General features: G+C 41.2%; 1 protein-coding gene and 1 long non-coding RNA gene across 6 annotated transcripts in view; one reads left to right on the forward strand and one right to left on the reverse strand.

Moving 5' to 3' along the window:
* specc1.L (sperm antigen with calponin homology and coiled-coil domains 1 L homeolog) overlaps positions 1–26,368 on the reverse strand; it is a 223,348-nt gene that overhangs the window by 145,896 nt on the left and 51,084 nt on the right. Inside the window, exon 1 of one of the 5 annotated variants that reach the window (XM_018246075.2) lies at positions 10,426–10,707. The exons of the other annotated variants lie outside the window; for them this stretch is intronic. Coding sequence (XP_018101564.1) covers positions 10,426–10,465 — 40 coding nt within the window. The 5' untranslated portion in view covers positions 10,466–10,707. Of the gene's footprint in view, positions 1–10,425; positions 10,708–26,368 lie in introns of those variants that run through there. 5 annotated transcript variants of the gene reach the window in all.
* On the forward strand, positions 14,387–25,133 carry LOC108707938. The gene is made up of 5 exons (XR_001934350.2): positions 14,387–14,477; positions 16,348–16,481; positions 19,149–19,335; positions 22,824–22,874; positions 24,843–25,133. It is a non-coding gene; the product is annotated as an uncharacterized LOC108707938 (long non-coding RNA).

Below are 26,368 nucleotides of genomic sequence, written 5' to 3' on the forward strand. Positions count from 1 at the left end.
ACATCGGGTGGAGTGGAGGATAAAGAGGGTGAAATATATCTGCTCCCTTTGAATTTGCATAACAAAAGATGTGGGGCACCTTCACAGAATCAAGGACAAGAAGGCAGAGATTAGAGTGCATTCACTTGTCAACCATATGCTTCATTTATCATACCTCTTAATCCTAATTGTGCATGGCAAAAGGTTATGGGCTCTTTAAAAGCAATTCTGGCCTGGTATTTTAGGATGGCAGAAAGGTTGGAACAAATTGACCACTCCAACAGTATCTATGCACAAGATGAACTTTTTATACAGTGTGTTTTCTATGGTGAATATTTGCATATTACATACCTCCTAACATTTTGGAAATAAAAAGAGGGACAAAAAAGTTGCCGCACGTAGCGTGGCAATTTTTGACCACTCCTATTTTTGTGGCCACACCCCCTAATTACCATGTTCATTTTACAAACATTTTTCAGTTATTACAGTTTTGATAATGAAGGTGAATTGCCCCTTAGGGTAGGACTTCAAGAGATTTGTCACAGCATCTGCATCTGACAGTTGCGTCGGATCAACGAGGCGACACTATGCGACAATTCTATCTCCTACCTTATTTTTGTCGCATGTGTTTTGTCGCAGTGCGTCGGACTGCAACAAAATCACTTGTGGAGTCCTACCCTTAAGCTGTGAGTCTAACTTTTCCCAAGGGACCTGTTATCTTATATTGTTACAATTACTTATTTGCTTATCTAGATACATTTGAATTGTTAAAAATGTATCTTATCTACTGTTGTGGCTGTTCTGGGCTCTCTGTCAAAAGCCAATTAAGTTAGAAACTTTGTTTCTTATTCTGGCTGTTCAGTGCAGAGAAAAACGGGACTTCCGGTACAAATGAGGGACTGCAGGTTGAGCTGTCAAAAGAGGGACTGTCCCTCTAAAAACATGACAGTTGGGAGGTATGGCATTATCCCCCATATGTAATAAAAGGCGCTAAGTTTGCCCAGAAGCAGTAACTCACAGTGACCAATAAGATGTTTGCTTTTAAACAGGTGACCAGTAAATGCTTCCTGCTGATTGATTGCCATGGGTTACTGCTCCTGGGCAAATTTAGCAACTTTTATTACATAATCCTCTATGACTTATGCTTAAGACTGCAAAGCATATGCAAAAACAAGCCTCAATACACCCAGTCTCCCACGCTGCAAATAAAACAGCCCAACTGGAAGCCCGCTAACTAGATGTGTTCCTCCAAGGAACACTTAGAGTAAGGGCACACGCTAAGATTCGGGGAGATTTAGTCACCTCTTCTTCGGTCTACTAACCCCCCCCCCCCCCGAAAAGCCTTCCCGCGGCTAGAATCTGAACCGCCGGCAGGATGGCACTCATTGCGCTTCATTTTCCGAAGTCGCCCGAATTTTCCTTGTTTCCCTAAGAAGTAGCGATTTGTCGCTGGCCGACTAATCTCTCCCAGTAGCTTTGTGTGCCCCTGCCCTTATGAAACCCAGTGTATCAAAGGAGTCAACAGACGTCTTTGTGCGACAACATTACAGTGTATATGCCTGGGGAGCACAGCACTTAAGACATAAGGATAACTCCATACACCGGATTTCAGGCAAAGTTGACCAAAGCTACTGGGGACAGTAGTGATAAAACAGCTAGAGGTTTGCCTATATGTAATTAATGGTGCATTTACTGAATATAAGGAAGTGTATAAAGGGCCAGTCTGCTGTAGAAGAGGGGTGGCTGCTGGAAATAAATAGTTGTTAATATGCCACCACATTATCCATGGAGTGCAGCTCACTCGTTCATATTCGGACTGGGAACCTACAATTGAAAGAATGTTTCTCTCAGCACAAATGTAGCCTCTGTCCAATGCATTTGAATACTGCAGGAGTTCTAGAGAGCCAATCAGATTCCCAGAATTTGGTGCAACAGCTTATCCTGGCAAATAAAAGCATTAAGAAACATACAGAAGTCGATATTTGCTACTATTCCTCTGGGAATAAGACAATCCAACCAATGCTCAAATTCCGTGCAAGGGATGTATAGGACAAGACATGATTGGCATTTGGCCACTGTGATGTCAGTGCTGATAATTACATCTGTCTATTACTAGCTGTATTCAGATGGACGTTCTCACAACCTGTCACTCATCTGACAACCTGCTTACGATGGCCGATGGATTCCAGTGCAGATCTGTATTTGTTTTTCCCAGTAACAACTACTGTCAACAAGCAGAGGTTACATTTCCATAAGTCTTCAATTTGGAGTAAAGGTACTTACTATACTCTAGGGACTGGCTATTTCTAAACAACTTTTCAACTAGCCTTCGTGTTTTTTTCTTTTGTATTTTTGTAATTGTTGATTGCCTTCTTCTGACTCTTTACAGCTTTCACTGACCCCATCTGAAAACAAATGCTCTGTAAAGCCACAAATGTATTATTATTGCTACTTTTTAATACTAATCTTTCTATTCAGACCCCCTCCTATTTATATTCCAGTCTCTTATTCAAATCAATGCACGGTTACCAGGATAATTTGGTCCTTAGCAACCAGATATTGCAACCTGGAGAGCTGCTGGATAAAAAGCTAAATAACTCAAAAATCACAAATAATACACAATGCAAACCAACTTCAAATTGTCTCACTCTGTAATTCATACTTAAAGTTAATTCAAAGGGGCCATTCACAGGCCAATAAAAGCTGCCGGACTGAGTTGAAAATCTCGTCCAGTTGAGGACTGAATCGGCTTGTTAATGTGGTCCATGCCCTGATGGCATGTAGATGTCGTAGCGATATGATCGTTTGGCCCTGGCATATCGGGGAAAGACCCTTTTGTTTAGCAACCTCATCTAGTATTTCAGTTGACAGTTAACCCTGGTGTGGCTCTAGGATGACGACTTATCCCATGATATACACTTTTCCCTAGAAATAAAAATATTTGCAGAAAATATCAAGTTGGCCAGATATTGGCTGGAGGCCCAATCACTGTTGACCCCCCCACCAAAGTTAACATGGACAAGGGTGAAATTACTAAAACCACTTTGTGCCGTACAGGTATTAAAATAATTTGTTCTCTACCCTTAATAAAACCAACATTAAACTGATGAAAAGTTGGTCTAAATTCACGGCTGTACTTTTCATTTTTGTCTAGACACCTGCAGAAATTCCCAGTGTCGGCACCTGTTAGGGTAGGACTACATGGATGTTTTCGGCGCGATCTGACACGCTGCGACTTTATCCGACATTTCTATCTCTACCTTATTTCCACATGCGTTTTTGCAGCGCGTGTCGGATCACGCCGAAAACGTCCGTGTAGTCCTACCGTTACAGCAGGAGTAGATCCTAAACTATTTGTGCAGTGGAATATATGAGCATAAAGTAATTTCCTCACTGGTAGAAAAAATGCCACAGGGGCTACAAGGAACTGTTTAATCCAGAGCAATTTAAACACAAAGCAAATTGCTGATTGCATAATAATATGTCTCTGGCCCATAGGGCAGGAGAGAGTTTCACATTCAGAGCTATTGCACTAAATGTGCTCTATTAACTAACAAGGTTGATAGGACTGTTTTGACTATTTGGGTATTTTTTTCACTTGCTCTATGGAAACTGAAACAATTAGTTCTACTGTTAATGTATATATGGTTGCTTGGAGGGTTAGGTAGTTAGTTAAAAATGTTACATTGTCAGTTAAGTAGCCCAATCGTGCAGCACCAAGCACTAGGGAATGCTCCCCACTGACTTCTATGTGAATGACCTGTAAATGCTTGAGCAAATGAGTTGCCAAGATACGTGCACTAAAAAAATCTCACCTAGGCGCAGATTTATCAAGGGTCGAAGTGAAAATTCAAATTTAAAAAAAATTGAATTTCAAACTATTTTGTGTACTTCGATTAGGGAATAGTGCAAATTCGATTCGAATTTGAAAAAAAATCAAAAATTCAAATATCGAAATTTATCATTTAAAAATTTGACATTGACCATTCGACATCTAAAACTTACTGAATTGCTGTTTAAGCCTATGGGGGGAACTCCAAGAGTCAATTGTGGACTTTTTTTAGAAAAAAAACTTTGAATCGAATTCGATCAAATACAATGTTACTTCGATTCATACGATTCACACGAAAATGGCCTATTCACCCATTAAAAAATGTAGAGAGTGATATCCAGTGATATCTATTTGCTATTGGTTTTCATTTTTTATTTATTTATTTTGAGTTATTTAGCTTTTAATTCAGCAGCTCTCCGGTTTACAATTTCAGCAATCTGGTAGCTGGGGTCCAAATTCCCCTAGCAAACATGCATTAATTTGAATAAGAGACTGGAATATAAATAGGAGAGTAACTGAATAGAAAGATGGTTAATTAAAGGGGTTGTTCACCTTTAAATTAACATTTAGTAGGATGTAGAGAGTGATATTCTGAGACAATTTGCAATTGGTTTTAATGTTTAATTATTTATGGTTTTTCAGTTATGTCACGTTTTATTCAGCAGCTCCCAGTGTGCAATTTCAGCAATCTGGCTGGTTCAAATTACCCTAGCAACCATGCACTGATTTGAATAAGAGTCTGGAATATGAATAGGAGAGGCCTGAATAGAAAGATGAGGAATCAAAAGTAGCAATAACAATAAATGTGTAGCCTTACAGAGCATTTGTTTTTTAGATGGGGTCAGTGACCCCCATTTGAAAGCTGGAAAGAACCAAGGCCCGGGCCTAGGGCGGCAGGATTTTAGGGGGGCGGCATGCTGCTCAACCACAGAAACACTGGGGAAGCACAGGAGATAAATTTTTTAAAATTCCCACGCAGCAATACCCATTGCTCTGGTCCCAATGACCAAAATTTGCCTGAATAAAGGGGAGGGGGGGAGGCGAATGGCTGCGGGCCTAGGGGTGCCCACTATGTAAATCAGGCCCTGATGACCAGCCCTACCCTTACCCAGGTTACAGGGGTAAAATAAAAAATTCCTGCCCCCCAAGCACCTACCTATAGAAAATATGGCCCAGTGCATACGTATACGCTGATAGAGTTTTTCAATACGGACTGAGATCGAGCAGTATTGTTAGGATTTGTTACTATTTTTGCTAAAAACCACACCTGAATTTTATAGATTCAAATGAGAGGCCAGCTTCAGCCATAGCAACAAAGTTTAATGGGGGAACAGTATTCCAACAATGGGAAACTGTATACCTGTAAGTGTTGTCCCACCACTCACATATTGTGTAAGCCACAATATTGGGCCCGGATTTGTGGGCAGGCCACAAAGGCCCAGGTCTAGGGTGGTAGAGGTCAGGACCAGAGCTTTTGACTCTAAAAGTGACTGCATGAATGTAAAAATGTTTTGCATGTTTTTTTGACTTAGAGTAGCTTGCTATCTGGTTGTCTGGGTCAGTGACTTCAGTAAAAAAAAAACACAGACTTGGTTTTATTGTTGTTTTTGATCATACATTTGTTTACAAGCCCTCTTCTACCAATTTTGATTTTGACTTTGAAACTGCTAACTGGTTACTAGACTAAGTAAGCCCTAGCAATTTTAAGGTAAACTCTTAGACCTTCACTTAGAAGAGAAGACCCAATGTCGCCGTCCCCCCATGCTTACCTGCTGCAGTGCTACAATTGGGACAAGCTAAATTTCCATAAACAAAAGGGTTTGTTAAAGCCACCAGAGGAAGCACAGTTTTCAACAGATTAGTGAGAATTAATAGTGCCATTTCCCCTTTAATAAGCAAGGGGATATATTGTGTCGGTAAAGCAGTGAAACAGCCTAGCTCTATGCATTGTACATAATTCCGTTAGGCACCTTTCCAGATTTCTGATCAGCTGAACACAGTGCCTTAAAGAGTTCATGCAAATTACATTTGGAATGAGTTCATAGTATAGATGCCGTTCCATAAAGCTGCAATTACCCAGTGTAAGAAAGTCAAGCCCTTGTTAACTCCATCAGCATCCTCGCTCAACTGGGATGCAGGGAGTGGCTGCAAGCTTGACATCCCTGAGAAAGCAGATAAGTGTAAGGGCTTGTATGACACAAAAGTCTTTCTGAAATGTCCTAAGACCAACAAATCAGATGTATATATAAAAAGTTATCTTCATCGATATACATTCTCAAAACCCCAGAATTTGTCATTGACACAAGACACTAGTATTAGGAGTAAACATAACAACAATACATACAGCAATAAGGTGTACATTGAAAAAAAATTTAAAAAAAAAAGCTGGAACTGATTGTACACCTAGAAAAGAGTGCAAAACATTGTGCTTTGCCCAAAATACAACAAATGTGGTGGTCAGAATGACAGAACTCCCTGAAGCAGCCATTGCTATTCATACAAGTACCCTGAGCATGGACATTAAAGGGTGCAATATTGCAGGACTGCTGTAACCTTACGACAGTTTGGACAGCCAAAGTTGTACATCACTTGCTATCAAAGTTAAAATACAATCCAAATTACTTGTTAATTGCTGGGAAGCCAATATATATTAAAACCTGCCATTTAAAAGGTTAAACCTTAGCTTCTGGTATTAGCTGCAAATAAATCATCAATCCCCCACTGTGCATTTACATGAATGTTTTTCCTAAGATCCATTTTTTCCCATGGCAAAAATACAAGGGCGAAGTCCCTTTAAATTCTGCCTATTTATATAAACACATGCCGTATACTTGCATTTTATAAATATGATCCCATTGATGTAAACTATACTACTGTATGTGCAGTACTGTACAGTAATGTGAATTCCTATTATTGCATAGCCTGTTTATATAATGAAGGCACCTAATGTATTGTACTGGTACTGATTTTGTTGTTGGAAACACATACAACAGGATACAAGCAGCAGGAACTCATACATTTACTAAGAAGGGCTGCAGAATGAGCCAGTTTGTTATGAACCCCCAGTGACGGGAATAAATACTGTACCTATTGCCTATAAACAGCTAACGCACTATGCACACTGCACAAAGGAATTTAATGGGATAATTACATTTATAACAAACCTAGTACGGAAGCAAATGTCCTTCAGGATAAAGAGACAGGGCCCTGCTTGTAAGATCTTATCCTACTGTAGTCAATACAATGTACTGCATGAAAGCCATTCAGACACAACAGAAACCTCTTTTTGTTTGGGAGTCAGCAGATATAAGCACAGGAGTCCAAGCAATAGGCAAATTATCTCAGAACCTTTGCATAAAAAAAGGGGTTAACCCCCAGGGATGCAGATACTATTAGTCTACTGCTATTCAAGGTTTATTGGATATTTTATAGATCTGATGCCAGTACACTGCCATGATTTTGCAGGGTCATTTTGTGCGATCGAGTGGATCTGGGCCTGATTTGAGCACCCGCAGTTTGAGGGCCAAATCATGCCCAAGCCATCGACTGGATGATACAGAGGGGCCTAAAGGCCGCACTGTGGTCTTTATCAGATGGGTAAATCAAACCTGTCAATTAATATCTACCTGATAACATAGGCCAGGCTTGTTAGTGGACCAATGAGCTGCTGACTTGGTCTGAAAGGCCTTCCATTAGGCTTGTGGCACACACAGTGTTTTTTCAGCTGGCAATTTGCTCCCATCCACCCCATCTTTGCATACCTCCCAACTGTCCCTTTTTCGGAGGGACAGTCCCTCTTTTGACAGCTCAACCCGCAGTCCCTCATTTGTACTGGAAAGTCCCTCTTTTCTCTGCACTGAACAGCCAGAAAAAGAAACAAAGTTTCTCACTTAATTGGCTTTTAGCAGAGGGCCCAGAACAGCTAACAGGTGCAAAGAAGATACTTTGTAACAATTTTGAGACACAAAAACACAGTTTAGATAAGGAGAAATATTTTCAAACTTTCATAACCTGCCAAATTTTGTAAAACAAACATGGTAATTAGGGGGTGTGGCCACAGAAAGGGGTGTTGTCAAAAAATTGCTGCGCTACATGCGGAAAAAAATTTGTGTCCCTCTTTTTACTTCCAAAATGTTGGGAGGTATGTCTTTGTGCAGGCACTGACAGGTACAGCATCATGCCATCAGTTTGCAGAGGGAGCCAATTTCAGCTCAAAAGTCTAATCGAGCATTTCCATAACTAAACATGCCTTGTGTGTGCACTGACGGGCCAATGTCACACCTGTCAAAGTGCACCCAAGACAGGTCTGATGGGGTCAGATTGCCAAATTCGGGGAGTTGTAGTCCAACAAGATTTAGATGGTCAGCAGCTACCCAAATGCATTAGTATGCCAGCATTTTAGAAAGTATAGTTGCCACAAAACTTCAATTACTCAGATGCACACTTTGATTTGCCTGCAGTCTGCAGCAAGTATCCAATTAAATGCTACATGTTGCGCTAAAATGCAGGTGAGAATGCTCATAGGTGTGCCAGGCCCTAAAATATCACACTCCATACAGAGATGTATATGAATACAACCATCTAGAATATAATGGAATCAATTTGTTGATGAGTTTAAAGGGGTAGTTCACCTTTTAGGTAACTTTTATTATGTTATAGAACGCCCAATTCTAAGCAACTTTTCAATTGGTTTTCGTTATTTTTTTTTTTTTTATAGTTTTATACTTATTTGCCTTCTTCTTCCGACTCTTTGCAACTTTCAAATGGGCGTTCTAAAAAACAAATGCTCTGTAAGGCTACACATGTATTGTTACTTTTTATTACTGATCGTTTTAATCAGGCCTCTCCTATTCATATTCCAGTCTCTTAAATCAATGCATAGTTGCTAGGGTTAGACCCTAGTTACCAGATTGGTTAATATGCAAATTGAAGAACAGCTGAATAAAAAGCTAAATAACTCAAAAACCTTCAATAATAAAAAATGAAAACCAATTGAAAATCTCAAAGGTGAACGACCCCTTTAAGTGCCTCAAACCCATCAAACACACCCGTGTGAGGGGCCTATTAAGGGTGTTTTTTTATGTGTTTGACGCACATTTAAGACACAGGGTAGAGTGCACCGAAACGTGATAGTTGATTGTACTCACAAGTTTTGCGTTTTACTCTATTTGTGTTTCATTGAGTGTTTTAACACCCAACATGCTGTTCTCGCCTTTATAACCCAATATAATAGAGGGTTGTGTTTGGAACTAACAAAAATGCACTTTGCTCCATTAAAAAAAAAAAAGATAGGAATTTTTTTTCAAACTGAGATTGTGTTTTAAATACTTAAGAAAATGCCTGTGTGTAAGAGCCATTATAGCCACAAAGCTGGCCATACACACTGATATACACTCATTTGTCAGGATAAAACATTTGGCTGTTCTGCATCAAGCTGACTTATCACATAACAGATATATATTCCTCGCAATATAAGTGGAGACAACACGACAGTAGATCAGTAATAGTATGGAAACCTTGTTTGTCTTTCCTCTTAGCTGCTTTGCCCACAGCATTCTGTATCGGGTGACACATTTAGGGCTAGTCCACACGGGGAGATAGCCACGCGTTTGCGGTCGCGGCGACAAAGCGCCGCGACCGGCGCAGGCGACAGTTTTGTATGGGCGCCTATGTAAAAACGCCTGTGCTAACCACACGAGGCGATGCGCTTTTCAACAGTCGCCTGAAAATGCCTCGCACAGGCGTTTTTACATAGGCGCCCATACAAAACTGTCGCCTGCGCCGGTCGCGGCGACTGGCGCGGCGCTTTGTCGCCGCGACCGCAAACGCGTGGCTATCTCCCCGTGTGGACTAGCCCTAAGGGTCAGTAGCTCCTGGACCACTGTTTTAGGCCCCCTCTAAACTTTATAAATAAGACGTTATTTTTCATAGACATACATTGATACTTATTATCGGTCAGTGCCCCTTTGGCCCCCTATGCCTCCTGAGCCTCCTCGGACACGCAGGTTCTGCTTCTTCTACAGTTACACCCCCATCTGGCAATGAAAACCTTATGTACTGGCCTGTACCACTGCACAGCGACTGTATCAGGGATTTTGTTCCATCCAGCTCTGCAGGTACAGCCAGAAAGGTAAGTAACCCACAGATCATATCTAATTAATCAGCCTCAACAGGCCCAGGGGAGAGGCTGCTCACATTCTCTATTCATTACGGCACAGGTCGCTGGATGTAAGCTCTGTGCCATTTCTTCTAAGGTAACCTCAAGAGAGGAGGTGAGCCTGACCTCGTGCTCGAGAGTTTCATATCCAGTGGGCGGAGGGAAGGGTTAAAACATCCCGGCAGCAGAGGGATAATCAGTGACAGGCACCCAACACATGCACAGACTCTGGCTCCTGCTGCATATTCTCTCCATTGTGCCCAGACAAACGCCGGCTTTAAGACAAGACCCTTTCTATGCAAGGAATAATCTGTTCTTTCAACAAAGGATTTCTCAAGGCTGCACAGTGTCCTCTACACAATTCTAACTGCACGGGAAGGTTCCCTGTAGTGCTAATACTATGCACACAGATTGTAGGCAAATGTCATGTGCTAGAAGTAGTACTGCTACGACCAACCTTGATCCTGCTCCTCTGGTCTGCCAGGCTGGTTCCCCATGTTGCTGGTTATTCCTAGGACACTGGCCTGTATCTCCACACCCTGCTCATGGTCACAATCCAAGTCACTTCTGTGCCAGACCTTCCTCTCCCAATCTTTCTCTTTGCACTCATAGAAAAGTCAGATTCTTCCTACTTCTGCCACTGGGAACTGAGCCTGGGGATAGTGTCAGGGCAGCTGTGGACATCCCTCCTACCTAATTACAATACTGAGCCCTGAAAGGCTGGGCTATGCAGTTAATTAGCCGGCTGGCTGCTGGAAGCAGGAAAAAAAAAAAGAATAGAGGTGACTCAACATGTGATGAGGGCCACACAGAGGCAACTCGCAGGCATTGCAGGCAGAGAATGCAGCCGTGCTGCGCAGGAGCTTCAGGCACTCGCCAACAATGATGTGCTGACCAAAACCCTTTGTATGCTGGCAGATATCAACTTCATGGTCAGACTAGTTCCACTACAAAGCTGCTCCCACTGAGACTGGGTATATAGTGAATAAAGTACCCCCTCTTGTAAAATATAAGGATATTATAAGTTACCGAGGAGTTTCATGAGCATATAAAAACACGAGGCCGAAGGCCGAGTGTTTTTATACAGGTCATGGAACTCCAAGGTAACTTCGAATATCCTCATATTTTGCAACTGGGTGTACTTTATTTATTATAATACACAAGTTTCAGTGAGTCATGTGACAGAAATGACATCAGAACTCACCGTTTATAACTGATGACATCAGAACTCACCGTTTATAAGGATATAATTTACAAGATATTCATGGCTTTTGTGTATTATATATGTATATAGGTCAGTTCAATGAATGTGTGTCCTGCTGAATTTGTGTTGAATAACCTCAATAAAGGCACCTTGCTCACAATGCAATTGGAGTGCTGTAGTCTGAATTATCGCTAAAATGCACCCTGGCTGGAATTGTTGACTGCTTTGAAACCATCTCATCAGGACTTCCTTCATTATATATTTCTTGATCACAGCTAAATACAGGGGCCACTCAGGGGCGCGCCGCCAATGAGGCGAGCTGAGCCGCTCGCCTCAGACGGCAGCGCCTGAAAGGATTCCAGGGGCGGCAAAAAGCCGCTCCTGCACCTTTAAGAGCCAAATTTCCGGTTTTTGAACCAGAAATTCGGCTGTATAATTGCGAGAGAGCGCAATTGCGCTCTCCGCAATAGTGTTTCTGCCTCCCCTCCCGACGCGTAAGTTGGTGAGGGGGGGCAGCATTGCAGGAGCCGCCTCAGGTGGCTCCTTAGTCAGAATCGCCGCTGGGGCCACTTCTAAAATGGTGTGTGCATGTGACCCCAGCATCAGTGCATGCTGCTTCTTGCACTATTTGGTTTGGGAAATTGATGCTAAAGAACAGCCTGTTGTGACATTAGCCTTAGTTGTTTAACTTTTAGTATGATGTAGAGAGTGATATTCCGAGACACTTTGCAATTGGTTTTCATTTTATACTATTTGTACTTTTTGAGTTATTTTGCTTTTTCTTCAGCAGCTTTCCAGTTTGCTGTTTCAGCAATCTGGTTGCTAGGGTCCAAAATTACCCTGGCAACTAAGTATTGATTTGAATAAGAGACTAGAGTGTTAATAATAGAGGCTTGAATTGAAAGGGGAATAAGAAAAAGTAGCAAAAATAATAAATGTGTAGCTTTACAGAGCTCCCCCATTTGAAAGCTGGAAAGAGTCAGAAGAGTACTGCCAGGGACCCAGTCCAAGCAGGGCCACAACAGGAGCACAACATCAGTTAAAGAGCTTGGTTGGTTGAGCAGGGGAGTGTTTGCCTTGTTTGTAGGAGGGCATATGGGGGAGGATCTTGCAAACTGGAAAAGATCTTTCCAAGAAAGATCGTTCATTTCAATACACACATGTGTAGAGCTGAATCGTCACATATACAGATAGAAACAATAGAATTCTACGATTCAGCACTAACAATGGACGATGTTTGGGTTCCTTCAAAGGCACCCAATAAAAATTTTCCGTCCAGCCCGATTGACAAGCCGACCAATATCCAAGTCTTCTTGCGATATCGGTCTGCTCCTTTCCCACCATACAAGCACCGAACATCGTATGAAGTAGTTTTGTATGATATTATCTGTGCGTCTATGGCCACCTTAATGTCAGACCCCGTGGTGCCATTGTGCTGCATTCTGAGATCAATGACATTCGGGATGAATCCCCTCTCAGTAATGATTCCCGACAACTCCCATCTTAGAGATAATTATCTGACCCCAAGTGCACTGGATATGAAATTCTTATCTGGCCTTTGTAAGGGCTCTTACTGCGGTTGAAGCTGCGCTCCCCTGCGTCACATTTTTCTGTGTTCAGCCGCATGGGAGTGCAGGAATAGACGCATTTAGCTTTTTTCAATGGGACTGTAGTCACACAGGCGCGTGTAGGCACCGAACGCAGGTTGAGACGCAACATGCTGCATTTTTCCTGCGTTCGGCGCCTGTGTGAGTACAGCCCCATTGAAAGAAGCTTAATGCGTCTATTCCTGCGCTCCCCTGCGGCTGAACGCAGAAAAACAAACGCAGGGGAGCGCAGCTTCAACTGCTCATCAGTAAGAGCACTAAGGGTGAAATGAAGGGAGTCATCCATATGCCAGCACCCAGTGGCGTAAATAGATATTACTGGGCCCCACAGCAAATTATTTTTCAGGCCCCCAAAATTTTTAGCAGTTGACTTGTTTTACCAATATTTATTGAAACTGTATATGAATTAGGGCCTCGTGGGGCCCCTATACCTCCTGGGCCCCCCTGCAGGCGCAGGGTCTGCTTCCTCTATAGTTACGCCCCTGCCAGCACCCTAATGCCATCAACTAATTTCTATTCTATTGCTCATTTCCTACTGAAAGAATTAGTAGAAGACCTATACTTTCCATATTCATCTTCACAATCCCTCACAGAACCTGTTGTCCTTTTCCTTACTGTTCAACAATTCCGACTCAATACACTGTGATAGTACTTTCAGAGGCAGCTTTCCTAACAGTTTCCATACAGGCTACAGATAACTACAGTTCTCACGGTGACATCTGTTCCAGAACAAAAAGCCTCTGTGATTATAAATCTAATTGGAATACCTTTCATCTGATCGACTTCCAAGCTTTGTACAGAGAACTCTCCGTGAATGAGAACTGTAGTTTCCTTTCATGCAGAATATTCTGTTTATTCAGAAACAACCTTCTCTAATCTGGGACAAGCAGAATATTCCCTGTATAACTGCTAAGAGCAGAATATTTAAAAGGCTTTCAAGGAGCCACAAACAAGAAAAGCTGTGAATAAAACCGTGCACAGAATCTAGTGCAAGTCTGATAAAATTATTTTACTTAACTAGGCCGTTCTCTTCATGTACATATTCCCATACCGGAATATGAATAGGAGAATGAATTAATATAAAGATAAGTAATAAAAAGTAGCAATAACAATAAATGTGTTTTTAGATGGGGTCAGTGACCCCCATTTGAAAGATAGAAAGAGCCAGAAGAAAATGGTGAAGAATTAAAAAAACTATAAAGAATAAATAATGAAGACCAATTGAAAAGAACTTACTATAACATACTAAAAGCTAAAGCTGAACCACCCCTTTAAGCCACAAAACATCTAACTAACAGGTTATTTTAACTACCAGGCTTGCATCCAATAGGAACCACTAAAATAGATGCTATACAAAAGGAAACTAATGTTGTGATTACTTGAGGGGAGATTTGTGCCTAGATAAAGACATGGGAAAGTCTAAAGTAAAGTTCTAATCTCAGCAGACATCTCCCATTCTCAAATACTGTTCTTGGCCAGCAATGGGCCCGTCCTGGCCAAATAATTAGTGAGGTAATCAGCAGCTCAGGCATTGGATTTACATGGTCTCAGCTGGGAATCATTCTAACACCTGACATGGGGTGTGGATACCAATTATAGGTGTGAGGGGGTTACAAATGGATTTGGGTGTAACAAGGACATATTGTAGGTGCGGCTGTAAATGCTCAGATTTTTCAGCTGGGAATGTACAGTAGGAAGGTATGTCCTATTGACTTGATGGGTCATTATTCACTCCTACTATCAGAGCCAAGAGGGTGGAAGCAGCAGTGACTGTTCTGGGATCCATACCCCATACTAAAGCAAGGAAAAATAGGATTATAAATATGAAGCACACATAAATCTCTAGTATAACAGCAGCAGCACCTGCAGAAGGGTAGATAATACCCATGTGAAGGAACTGTAATTGTGGGATAGCAGGTATAAAGGTGGCCATAGAGATCCGCTCGTTTAGCAATGTCACCAAATGAGAGGATCTCTCCCCGATATGCCCACATTGAAGTGGGCCCAACAATCGGATCAGAATTGATCCTATACGGCGGTCAGATAGTGGGACCGCATAGATGCACATATGCGGTCGCGATCCGACTGGATTTTTTAACCTGCCCGATCGAGATCTTTCCGACTTTGGTCAGATATCGATCGGGGAAGCCAGTCGGATGGCCTCACACATGGGCCAATAAGCTGCCGACTAGGTCTGTCTGCAGCTTTTATCGCCCCGTTTATGGGGCCGTAACAGTTAACAGGGGTTTAGTGTGTTATAGAATGGCCAGTTCTAAGCAACGTTTCAATTGACCTTCATTTTTTCTTTTTTAGAGATTTTGAATTATTTGCCTTCTTCTTATTACTTTCCAGCTTTCAAAAAGGGGTCACTGACCCCATCTAAAAAAAACAAATTATCTGTAAGGCTACAAATGTATTGTTATTGCTACTTTTTCATTACTCATCTTTCTATTCAGGCCCTCTCTTAGGGCTGAATTTAACAGCGCGATGTCTTCAGATCCGACATGCTGAGAGGAAGTGCATGCGAAAAGATTATGCGCCGAATATAATGTAAGTAATAGAAATATCACACCTACAAACTGCATGCATCCGACACGTCTGTTGGATGCGAACGCTGCATGTTGTGTCTTCATCCGACCGTCGTGTCGGATGCATGCAGTTTGTAGGTGCGATATTTCTATTACATTATATTCGGCGCATCCATCTTGTCGCATGCATTTTCACAAAGCGCGTCAGATCTGAAGACGTCACACGGTGGAGTTAAGCCCTTATTCATATCCCAGTCTCTAATTTAAATCAATGCATGGCTGTTAGGATAATTTGGAACCTAGCAACCAGATTGCTGAAATTGCAAACTGGAGAGCTACTGAATAAAAAACTCAAACACCACAAATAATAAAAAATGATAATCATCTGAAAATTGTCTCAGAATATCAGCCTCTACAACATCATACTAAAAAGTTAATTTAAATGTGAACAACCACTTTAATTTGAAAGAGTAACACTTTCTTGCAGTAACCCTTCAGTTGCTAGTAACTGGAAGCTCAAGAGCAAGAAATGGGCTATTGGCTCAACAGTGGTAGTTAATACAAGGAATTGAGCAGCAAAAAGGCTCACAAATACAACTAATTGCCATGTCTGACAGGTTTGCTTTTTAAGGGTGGTGGCAGACATGGCTACTGGGGGAGATTAGTCGCCCAGCCTCTTCTTCGGGCGAATAATCTCCCCTAAATGCCTTTTTGTCGGCTAGAATGGGATGGCACTCGGATCACTTCGGCTTTCCGAATTCGCCAGACGTTTCCTCGTGAGGCAACTTCAGGCATGTGGGTAATACAACTCTACATGTACTAAGAAAAGGAGTGACGTGTTGACAAGAGAATGCTTTTCACGGCTTCACTAGTCACGACATTGCAACAGAGGCTGAAGGGGTTAACTGCAGTGCTCCCAACCAAATGCTGCTCAGCAGATGCTTTACCCACAAGTTCCTGGTATGGAATATTTGTTCTGGTTTTGGCTGGTTTGAAATCATTTATCTTTTAACACATTTCCTTTTTCCTCTTCTGAACAGCTCTGACAGTTCAACTGGTGTTGATCCCCCTCGTCTCCGTATACGCTTGTGCCAAAAACCCGACGCAAAGTCTCAGCAGAAAATGCCCATTTTTTTAGCAGCAACCCATTTAATGAGGGGTTTCAGCAATCCAGGTATTGAAATACATTATCTAATAGCGATAAGTCTAAAGGAACTAGAATTGTTCAGTACAGACCTCAAATAAAGTCCTGCAAAGAACATATACTGCATTAACTCTAAACGGAATGTAGTCCATAATGTTTTCATAATGAGGTCCATGGGTCACATTATATGGGATTGAGCGATATCACAATTATTATATATACATTTACATAACATTTACATATACATTTAACATGTATATGTATTTCCAAAATAATCTTTTTGTCCTGACTGATCTTCTTTAAAGGTTTCATGATCGATATAAGAAGATACAAATGATATAGGAAGAAAAGAAATGCCCCCCAAGTTTTGCATATATTCAAACCATATACCGCTATGCTTTGCACTGCCATTACTAAAAACGTGGAAACACACTTTACTCTAGGCAAGACTCCAATTCCAACAATGGGGCACATTTACTAAACACTTTGCCAGGTATATTTTTGCAACATATTTCATATTTACTATAAATCGTAAATTCACTTTTTTTTAAGAGAAATGTGGTGAATTTTCTCCTGCTGTCAATTCTCTGTGAAAAATTGCCAGTTTATTTCCCCATACAATAGTAGTAGGGAAAATTCTCTAAAGAATTTTCACCATGGAGAAAATAAGCATTAAAAGGACAATGTATGATGGAGATTTAAAAGTGGCTGCTCTTTATAATGGAAGTTCGCCAGCCTGAACCTGGCAAAAATACACTCTTGTTCTCTTTTTAATTGGAGAATTTTCACTGTAGAAAGTTCACCTGGAGAAGATAGATTCATTTACTCCAATGCAAAGAGAATTTTCACCACCGCAAAGTTAATTCTCCAAAACTTGGTGTATTCTCCTTTTAGTAGATTGGTGATGTTGAGGGAAATCTTAATTTTTGTTGAAACTACACTCAGGGGCCCATTTACTTAGCTCGAGTGAAGGAATAGAGGAAAAAAAAACTTTGAATTTCGAATGTTTTTTGGCTACTTCGACCATCGAATGGGCTACTTCGACCTTCGACTACGAATCGAACGATTCGAACTAAAAATCGTTCGATTTTTCGACCATTCGATAGTCGAAGTACTGTCTCTTTAAAAAAAAAACTTCGACCCCCTAGTTCGCCACCTAAAAGCTACCAAAGTCAATGTTAGCCTATGGGGAAGGTCCCCATAGGCTTAGCTATCTTTTTTTGGTTGAACAAAAATCGTTAGATCGATGGATTAAAATCCTTCGAATCTCTAAATCGCTAATCGCTAAATCCTTCGACTTCGATATTCGAAGTCGAAGGATTTAACTTCGACAGTCGAATATCGAGGGTTAATTAACCCTCGATATTCGACCATAAGTAAATTTGCCCCCAAATTTCCACTTTCACTTCTGTCTGTTAATTAGCTCACTTGCTTATACTACGTTGTTTTGTTGAGTCAGAACCAGCAGTGGAGAGAATGTATATTGAAAAGGTGCTCAGAATTATATTTCATTATGCAAAAAACATTCCATTTGATTTATCTGAACCCCATTGCAAGCTGGGTACAGAAATTCTCCCTTTAGGCAGGGGATAACAGAATATGCAGATGGTGAATATAATGAAAAATTACATATCAGTCACTCTGTCTCCCTGAATATTGGGGCAGTGCCTACAGCTGAAGGCTGCTTTCCTCCAGTACAGCTCTCTAACACAGCTCTCTAACACCCCTTCAATTGTGGGAACTCAAACATGGACTTGATACTCTCACTCTCAAACCCTAACCAGGGCTGGATCTCTATGACCAAGTGTTGGACCCACACTCCGGAAAGAGCTAGGAAGGCTGGGCCACCCTGAGCAGCTACTCACACATATACTGGCACCAGTTCCCTCACCCCGTCATGTTGCTCTTTCTTTGACCTGTCTCTGTACACTACCAGGCTTGCACAATTCTTTCAGCTCTGGCCAAGGATGAAATCCTTAAGAAAATAAGTGAGGTAGCTTGTTTAAGAGCAGATGATAGAAAAGACCATTGTTAAATTTAAATTAGAATATAAATATATGACGTATATGAATATAGTATAATCACTGAGGGGATTAGACACCCCCAGTAATAATAATAACTGCTTACCTGATATCTTTGGCCATTGCACCAGAAAACTTTCTGTTAAAGTGGACCTGTCACCCAGACACAAAAAGCTGTATAATATAAGTCCTTTTCATATTAAACATGAAATCCAATTTCTATTTTTTATTAAAGGTTTCATAACTGTTGTAAATCTCATTTAAACATCTCAGCTGGGCATAGAGGTGGGACAGACAATTACTTTCACTTTCCATTCATCACTTCCTAGATATCGCTGTACTCCCCACATTCCCCCGTTCTCTTCACCATTTAATTGTGTAGCCAGGGCATGGGGATGGACATCGGGTCCCCCATTCTGGTGCACAAACAAGATTCTGAGATGATACAAAACTTGTCTTAATAATAGAGTTCACAAAATGGCTCCTGCCTGCTTGCTGTAATTATGAATTCCCAGACTGGAGGTGACAAGATTCAAATAATTTATAAAAGTGTAATTAAAGTTAATTTTGCTTGACGGATGTGATAAAATAGGATTATGAATAATTTTTTTGGGTGACGGGTCCCCTTTAAAGCTTATTCACCTCAATATTCTGTCTTCTTTTCTTTTTGGGGCAGGCGCATGTGAGTTAATATTCCAGCTTTCTACATTTGAGTTCATCTTTGCACTATACTGCATATGCGACCAGATCCGAGCAATGAAAAGTCAGAAGAAGTTGATGAAGATGCCGATTAGGAGCCTCTACAGAAATATGCCGGGACTGGGCCATTTATAGTGAATAGGCACAATGGCCAGGGGTATCAGGTAAGTGATTATATTCAAGGGGAGGGGGGTGCTGATATTTTGATTATACCTTTAGTTCTCTTTTAAGTCTACCAGGGGTGTAACTATAGAGGAAGCAGACCATGTGGCTGCAGGGGGACCCAGGAAGGAAAGTGGGACCCACAACGTCCTAGATAAAGGGGAACTATCACGAAAATTAATATTTAATATAAGCTTCCTTATAATGAAGTAAGACAGTTTCTAAATACAATCAATTAAAAATCCTGCATTGTTTCTGAAATAATCAAGTTTATCTTCACTATTTCTCTCTCAGCATGTTTCTCTTCATTCTGTCTTCATGCAGCAGTTGGGGGTCAGATGAATGATCCAATATATCTTATGGGGGGGCTTCCTTGCCTAGCAGATGCATTAGAGTTCGGTCAAATAACTGATTCAAATGCAAACAAAATCTAAAAAAACAACTGCCTTTTGCACAAATTCTGCATGTAGAGAGACAGGATGTCTGGTGATTTTAATAGAGTGAGCTCTAATACATCTTCTAGCAAAAGGAGCCCCCTATAAGATATATTGGATCATTCATCTGACACCCAACTCCTGAATGAAGAGGGACGTTACTACGATAATTCACTAAGTTGCAGGTTTTCATGAACGTTACCTCTTGCGCCAGACGTAACTTCGCCACCTCAGACCAGGTGAAGTGCAATAGAGTAGATAGGATTGCTCCAAAAAAAGTTGAAATTTTTTTCCCAAAAAAACACTGGCGTCTTTTACTTTTTATAGGGTGATAGGCTGAAAAAGATCGAAACATTTTTTTAGGGTACCCTCCTTCCCCCCTACATTTCCTAACTTATGGCACCTAAACTATACAGTGGGCACATGTGTAGGACATTAGAACACATTTATTAAGGTTCCCTGGCCTTGTGTAGTTTTTGTGTTTGCTGCTGCATATACGGCCATTGTACTGCATGCCGTATGCAAATTTGCCATCATTAGCGTAACTTCGAACTGCTGATCGTAACATTGCTAGCGCAACTTCGCAAACGATCGGTAACTTCAGATCTTCATGATTTTGCACAGCCCTGGCGAATATACACCTGGCAAAGTGCGGCGAAGCCAACGCTGGCGTAACTTCGAAGGTAAGTAAATTTGCCCCCATGGGTTTTATGCCTCCCTGTGAAACACATTGAAATAGAGGCCTTTGTCCTCTGTCGTTCCTAGGCTTGTCACCTTTTCTGGAAAAAAATACAAGCCTTCCTATATATTTATCTTTTTTACCTTTTAATAACATTTGGGATCAACCATCATGTTTACCAGCCAGGCCGGTCAAATACCTGCCAGGTGGCAGCCCCCTATTTTGTATATCCAGAAGATGAATTTACAGCTCTGGTGGTGCTTTATTCAAGGAGGTAACTGCAGGTCTCTGCAGTCCGAAATAAAGCAGAGGCATGCGGCATTGCAGCAACAGAAAAAAGCATCTTAAAAAAAAGTCAGACTTTAGCCATTATTACACTCAGCACACTGCCTTCTTTGCTGTAAATAACCCCCAGTATTTTCTTTAGTACCTTATAGCTGAAGGCCTCTTCCAACGTACCTAGCTAATGTGTAACAGCATGTGACATTGTGTGTGTTTGCTACTGTATGTGTGTTTGTGGCTTTGCCTCTGCATCATGCATGCCTTACTGAGCCTAATACTCTGTGTGCTCTGCTCTCCCCCCTAATGGCTTGAATATGGGGTCCCACACTGTACATTTGCCTTCGGCCCCAGCTTTTGTGACCATAACTTGCAAAAGTGCTCATGAATGAGCTAAGAGCACATGTAAAGAACTTTATGTCCCCTTTAAGTAAATTTAAATTAATTTAGTGACACTTGATGCCTTTGTACTCATGATAAACCTCAAATCACGTATGGTTTTTACGGACTTGTGTGTCAATCTGTGTCACTCGGGGACATCTGGGCAACATATTTATTAATGCGCTAAGCTCTGTTAAATAAGGGCAGGATCTGTAAGATGGGTTGCACATGTGTGGCCGTCTGGCAAGAGAAGAATGAGCATTTAACTTTAGTTTTTTCCCTGTACAAGAGGCTGGTTCACATTACGGGTCATTTTCTTGTGTCACAGCGCATACAGATTTTACCCTGATTTATCCCCATTTAACTTTTAACTTAAAGTGAACAAATGCAAACAGTGACCTTATACAGTAGATGAATCAGGCTCCCAGAAACCATATGCAGGTATGGGATCCCATTACCCTGAAATCTGTTATCCAGAAAGCTCTGAAATACAGGAAGGCCAACCGATGGAGTCCATTAAGGGGGTTGTTCACCTTCCAAACACTTTTTTTCAGTTCAGTTATTTTCAGATTGTTCCCCAGAAATAAAGACTTTTTTTCAATTACTTCAGGCACAGACTCTAAAGTGTTACAATTTTGCACCATTTAGTTGATCCATTTCTCAGCAGCATCTCTGGAGTATTAGCAACTATTGTATCAATTCTAACAGCTGCCTGTAATGAAACCCAGAGATTCTGCTCAGCAGGGACAAAGATAAGAAATGTATCAACTAAATGTATCAATTTAGAACAGTTTACAGGGTCGGCGACCCCCCTCCTAGCGCTACTTTAGAAAAACAATCACACATAAAAAATAGAAAGTAATTGGTAGTTATTTCTGGTCTAAAAACTTTTGGTGGGCCCCTGGTCCAAGTTTTTTTGGTGGGCCCCTGGTGTCCCAGTCTGACACTGTATAATACACAAGAGCCATAAATATCCTGTAAATTAGATGTTTATAAATGGTGCTTATTGATGTCATTGGATATAGTCGGAGTTTGGTGATGTCATTTCTGTCACATGACTCACTGAAACTTGTGTGTTATCATAAAAAAAAGTACCAGGGTTGCAAATACGAGGACATTAGAAGTAACCTTGGAGTTTTATGACCTGTATAAAAGCACTGGGCCTTCGGCCTCATGTTTTTATATGATTATGAAGCTCCTCTGTAACTTACAATATGCTTATATTTTACAATAGGGGGTACTTTATTCACTATATATAATCAGAGGTGGGGGATAGCGTTGCACTGTGACATCTCATTCACTGATATCCTGAAGCACATACCCCAGAAAATTTGCCCAGGTCTCCAGGTTTCTTTTTTTTCAACTGTTTGTGAAGGCGGTGTTACATTGTATTTATAGCGACTTACTGTATGCTAACTTTCCGATTAGAAGTCATAATTCCTGGGTAACATAGATTGGACCCATTCAATGGGAAGGCTTGTGTGTTGGCCATACATTATCAAACGAAACATTTACTCATTAAAATGGTGATACAGCAGAGAGTTGCAGCTCACCATAATGCCACACCTGCCTGCCTGAGGCTGAATACCTGAATCTCATGACATCACTGTTTTTCCCCATACTCTAAATACACAAACTGGCAAAAATGGCTACAGATCTTGAACTTCATGTCACACATAATCTCTGCATCTCTGACTTCTAAATGTTTATTTTGCAGCTTCTATGCAGGCACACACGCTGATAGATGATTATGCCATGCAGGAAAAAGGTAAGAAGCCATTGCCCAAAGAAGGAAGAGATCTGCTGAACAATATTCTCACTACACTCAGGCTTGTAGGGAATTATAGTCTTCTAGCAGGGTCAGACTGGACTGGTGGGACACTGGGAAAAATCCTGGTGGGCCCCAAGGCCCCCACCACCAACACCCCAATCACGGCCACAAGGAGTAAGTGCAGTTTCCATTATATGGCGGGGTGGAGAGGCATGGTGTTTGGAGGAACTGGTGCTTGTGATTGGCCTCAGTGGGCCCTAGGTTTGCCACCTTTTCTGGAAAAAAATACCGGGCTTCCTATATTCTTGCCATTTTTTCCTATTAATAACATTGGCATCAAGCATCATGTTTACCGGCTGGGCCGGTAAAATACCGGCACCCCAGTACGACACTGCTTCTGCAAGTTTCATCTAGCTACTGTACACTGATTAAACAAATGAGTGGTGGGAGACATTTTTGTTTTGAGAGGCTACACATAGAAAGCTTTCCGTTGGATAACTAATTATATATAAATGGGATCCCTGATCAGGAACCCTGTTATCCAGAAAGTTTTGAAATATGGGAATGGCATCTCCCACACAGTGCATATTAAGCAAATAAGTCTAATGTTTAAAAATGATTTCCGTTGTAATAGTAAAACAGTACCTTGTACAGTTATGGGACCTGTTATCCAGAATGCTCAGGACCTTGGGGTTTCCGGATAACAGATCTTTCTGTAATATGGCTCTTCATAATTTACATCTATTAGAAAATCGTGTAAACATTAAATAAACTCAATAGGCTGGTTTTGCTTCCGGTAAGGATTAATTTTATCTTAGTTTGGATCAAGTACAAAGTACTGTTTTATTAGAGAAAAAGAAATCATTTTTAAAAATTTGGATCATTTGGATAAAATGGAGACGGCCTTTCGGTGATTCGGAGCATTCTAGATAACGGGTTTCCAGAAAATGTATACCATACCTGTACTTGATCGTAACTAAACTGCATGAATCCATATTGGTGGCAAAACAATCCTATTGGGTTTATTAAATGTTTAAATTATTTTTTAGCAGACTAAGGGTCTGGCCACACAAGCAGATTCGGGGAGATTAGTCGCCCCAGCAACAAATCTCCTCTTCTTCGGGGCTACTTCGGAATTTGCCTCGTGAGGCAACTTCGGTGACTTTGGAAAACGAAGCACTTCATGTGCCTTCCCCCAGGCGATTTTCATTTTAGCCGGCGGAGGGCAGGGGGAAGGCAGTTAGGGGAGATTGTCACCCCGAAGAAGAGGAGATTTGTCGCTGGGGCGACTAATCTCCCCGAATCTGCTCGTGTGGCCAGACCCTTAGGGCTCTTACTCACTTGCGTTCTGACCTGCGCTCCGCAGGAATAGACACATGTCATTATTTCAAATGGGGCTGTACTCACTCAGGCGCATGTAGGCGCCGAACGCAGGAAAAATGCAGCATGTTGCGTTTCAACCTGCGTTCGGCGCCTACACGCGCCTGAGTGAGTACAGTCCCATTTGAAATAATGACATGCGTCTATTCCTGCGCTCCCCTGCGGCTGAACGCCAAAAAACGGAACGCAGGGGAGCGCAGGTCAGAACGCAAGTGAGTAAGAGCCCTTAAGGTGTGGAGATCAAAATAACAGAAATATCCCTTGTCCATTAAGGATTCTGGAATAGTAATAATAGCTTTTATACCTGTATATAAAAGTTGATATCTTTTTGGGCCAGGGTAAGTCTACCCAAATCCCTAAAGCTACAGTAAGAGGCTCATTTTATCAGTTTTCAAATTCAAGTTAAATCAAACTTGATAGCATTTTTTCTCAATTACTAGCATTATTATGAAAAAAAATGAAATGGGAAATCTGGCCTCAATATAGAATTTTAGTTAATTTGCCCCTTGTTGTTTTGACTGTTTCAGGGAAAATCTGAGTGGTTAAAAAATCTTTATGGGCCTGTATCCCCTTTATCCCATTCAGCTGACAAGGAAACACATTGCTTGCAGTAGTAGCTGGCACAGTGATACTGGGACACTGGGAAATGAGGAAAGTGAACAATCCCCAAGCTATCCGCATCTGAAAGGGCAATGGCATATCAACCGAAGCACTCGCTCCGGAACAATCAAAAATGCTACATATGTCATGTCCTAAGCTGAGGAAGTCAAATAAACACCCTTAAAATATTGCAATATACTGTATAAATATTAGGGATGCACCGAATCCACTATTTTGGATTCGGCAGAAGCCCCGAATCCTTCGCAAAAGATTTGGCCACATATCAAACTAAATCCGAATTTGCAAATGCAAATTAGGGATGGGAAGGGGAAAACATTTTTACTTCCTTGTATTGTGACAAAGTCACGTGACTTCCCTCCCCGTCCCTAATTTGCATATGCAAATTAGGATTTGGTTCACGGGGCAGAAGGATTCAGCTGAATCCGAATCCTGCGGAAAAAGGCCAAATCCCGAGCCGAATCCTGGATTCGGTGCATCCCTAATAAATATGTGTCCTTGTCAACTTGTCATTTTTGTAACCTGGTGCTGTACTTTTGTTTGCGTTTACTGGTTATTGGTATTTAAAACAATGAGAGAAATAAAATTCCAAATGCCTGTGTGTTATGTTCCTTCAGCTCAGGCGGGGTCATGCTCAAGGTATGCACAATCCATAGAGAGGCAGCCAGACTATACACACTCAACCCGGACTGGCAGACGTTATCACATCACAAAAATGTACCAAAGTAATTAGCGCTGTGTTGCCCAGATTCATGCTATTACCTTTTTAGGGCATGAAATGTTTCATTTATCGTATAAGAAGTGAATTTTCTCAGCTGATGATAATCTGGGATATTTCTGGAGCATGGAAAGGCTCATAGTGGAATGGTTTCATAACAAATGAGATATAAATTTATTAATTCTCATTCCTCAAACACTCAAACGTCTGCTCTGTTATAGGGATGTACCAAATTCACAATTCTTGGCTTTGGACAGATACCGAATCCTAGTCGGAATTTGAATCCAAATTCAATTGCGAGGAAATATACAGAGATCCACTTCTGATTTCTGTAGATCAATAACGAAGCTTAAGGGACTTGCCCCAGTTCACAGGCAGTCCATATGCAAAACGATTTATATGAAAAGATATATGTCCCAAAGCATTTCAGTAGTAAAAATAAGTTATTTATTCAAATTCATATTAAAAATTGGATACATACTGACCCCACATGGCCCACCTTACGCGTTTCGTACCGTCCGGCACTTAGTCATAGGTGTCTCAAATTATCCTAGCAACCATGCAGTGGTTTGAATAAGAGACTGGAATGTGAATAGGAGAGGGTCTGAATAGAAAGATGAGTAATAAAAAGCAGCAATAACAATAAATGTGTAGATGCATTTGTATTTTAGATGAGGTCAGTGACCACCATTTGAAAGCTGGAAAGAGTCAGAAGAAGAAGGCAAATTATTCTAAAATTATAAAGAAGATAAAATGAAGGCCAATTGAAAAGTTG

Source organism: Xenopus laevis, chromosome 2L (assembly GCF_017654675.1).
Source record: "Xenopus laevis strain J_2021 chromosome 2L, Xenopus_laevis_v10.1, whole genome shotgun sequence".
Taxonomy (NCBI): Eukaryota; Metazoa; Chordata; class Amphibia; order Anura; family Pipidae; genus Xenopus; species Xenopus laevis.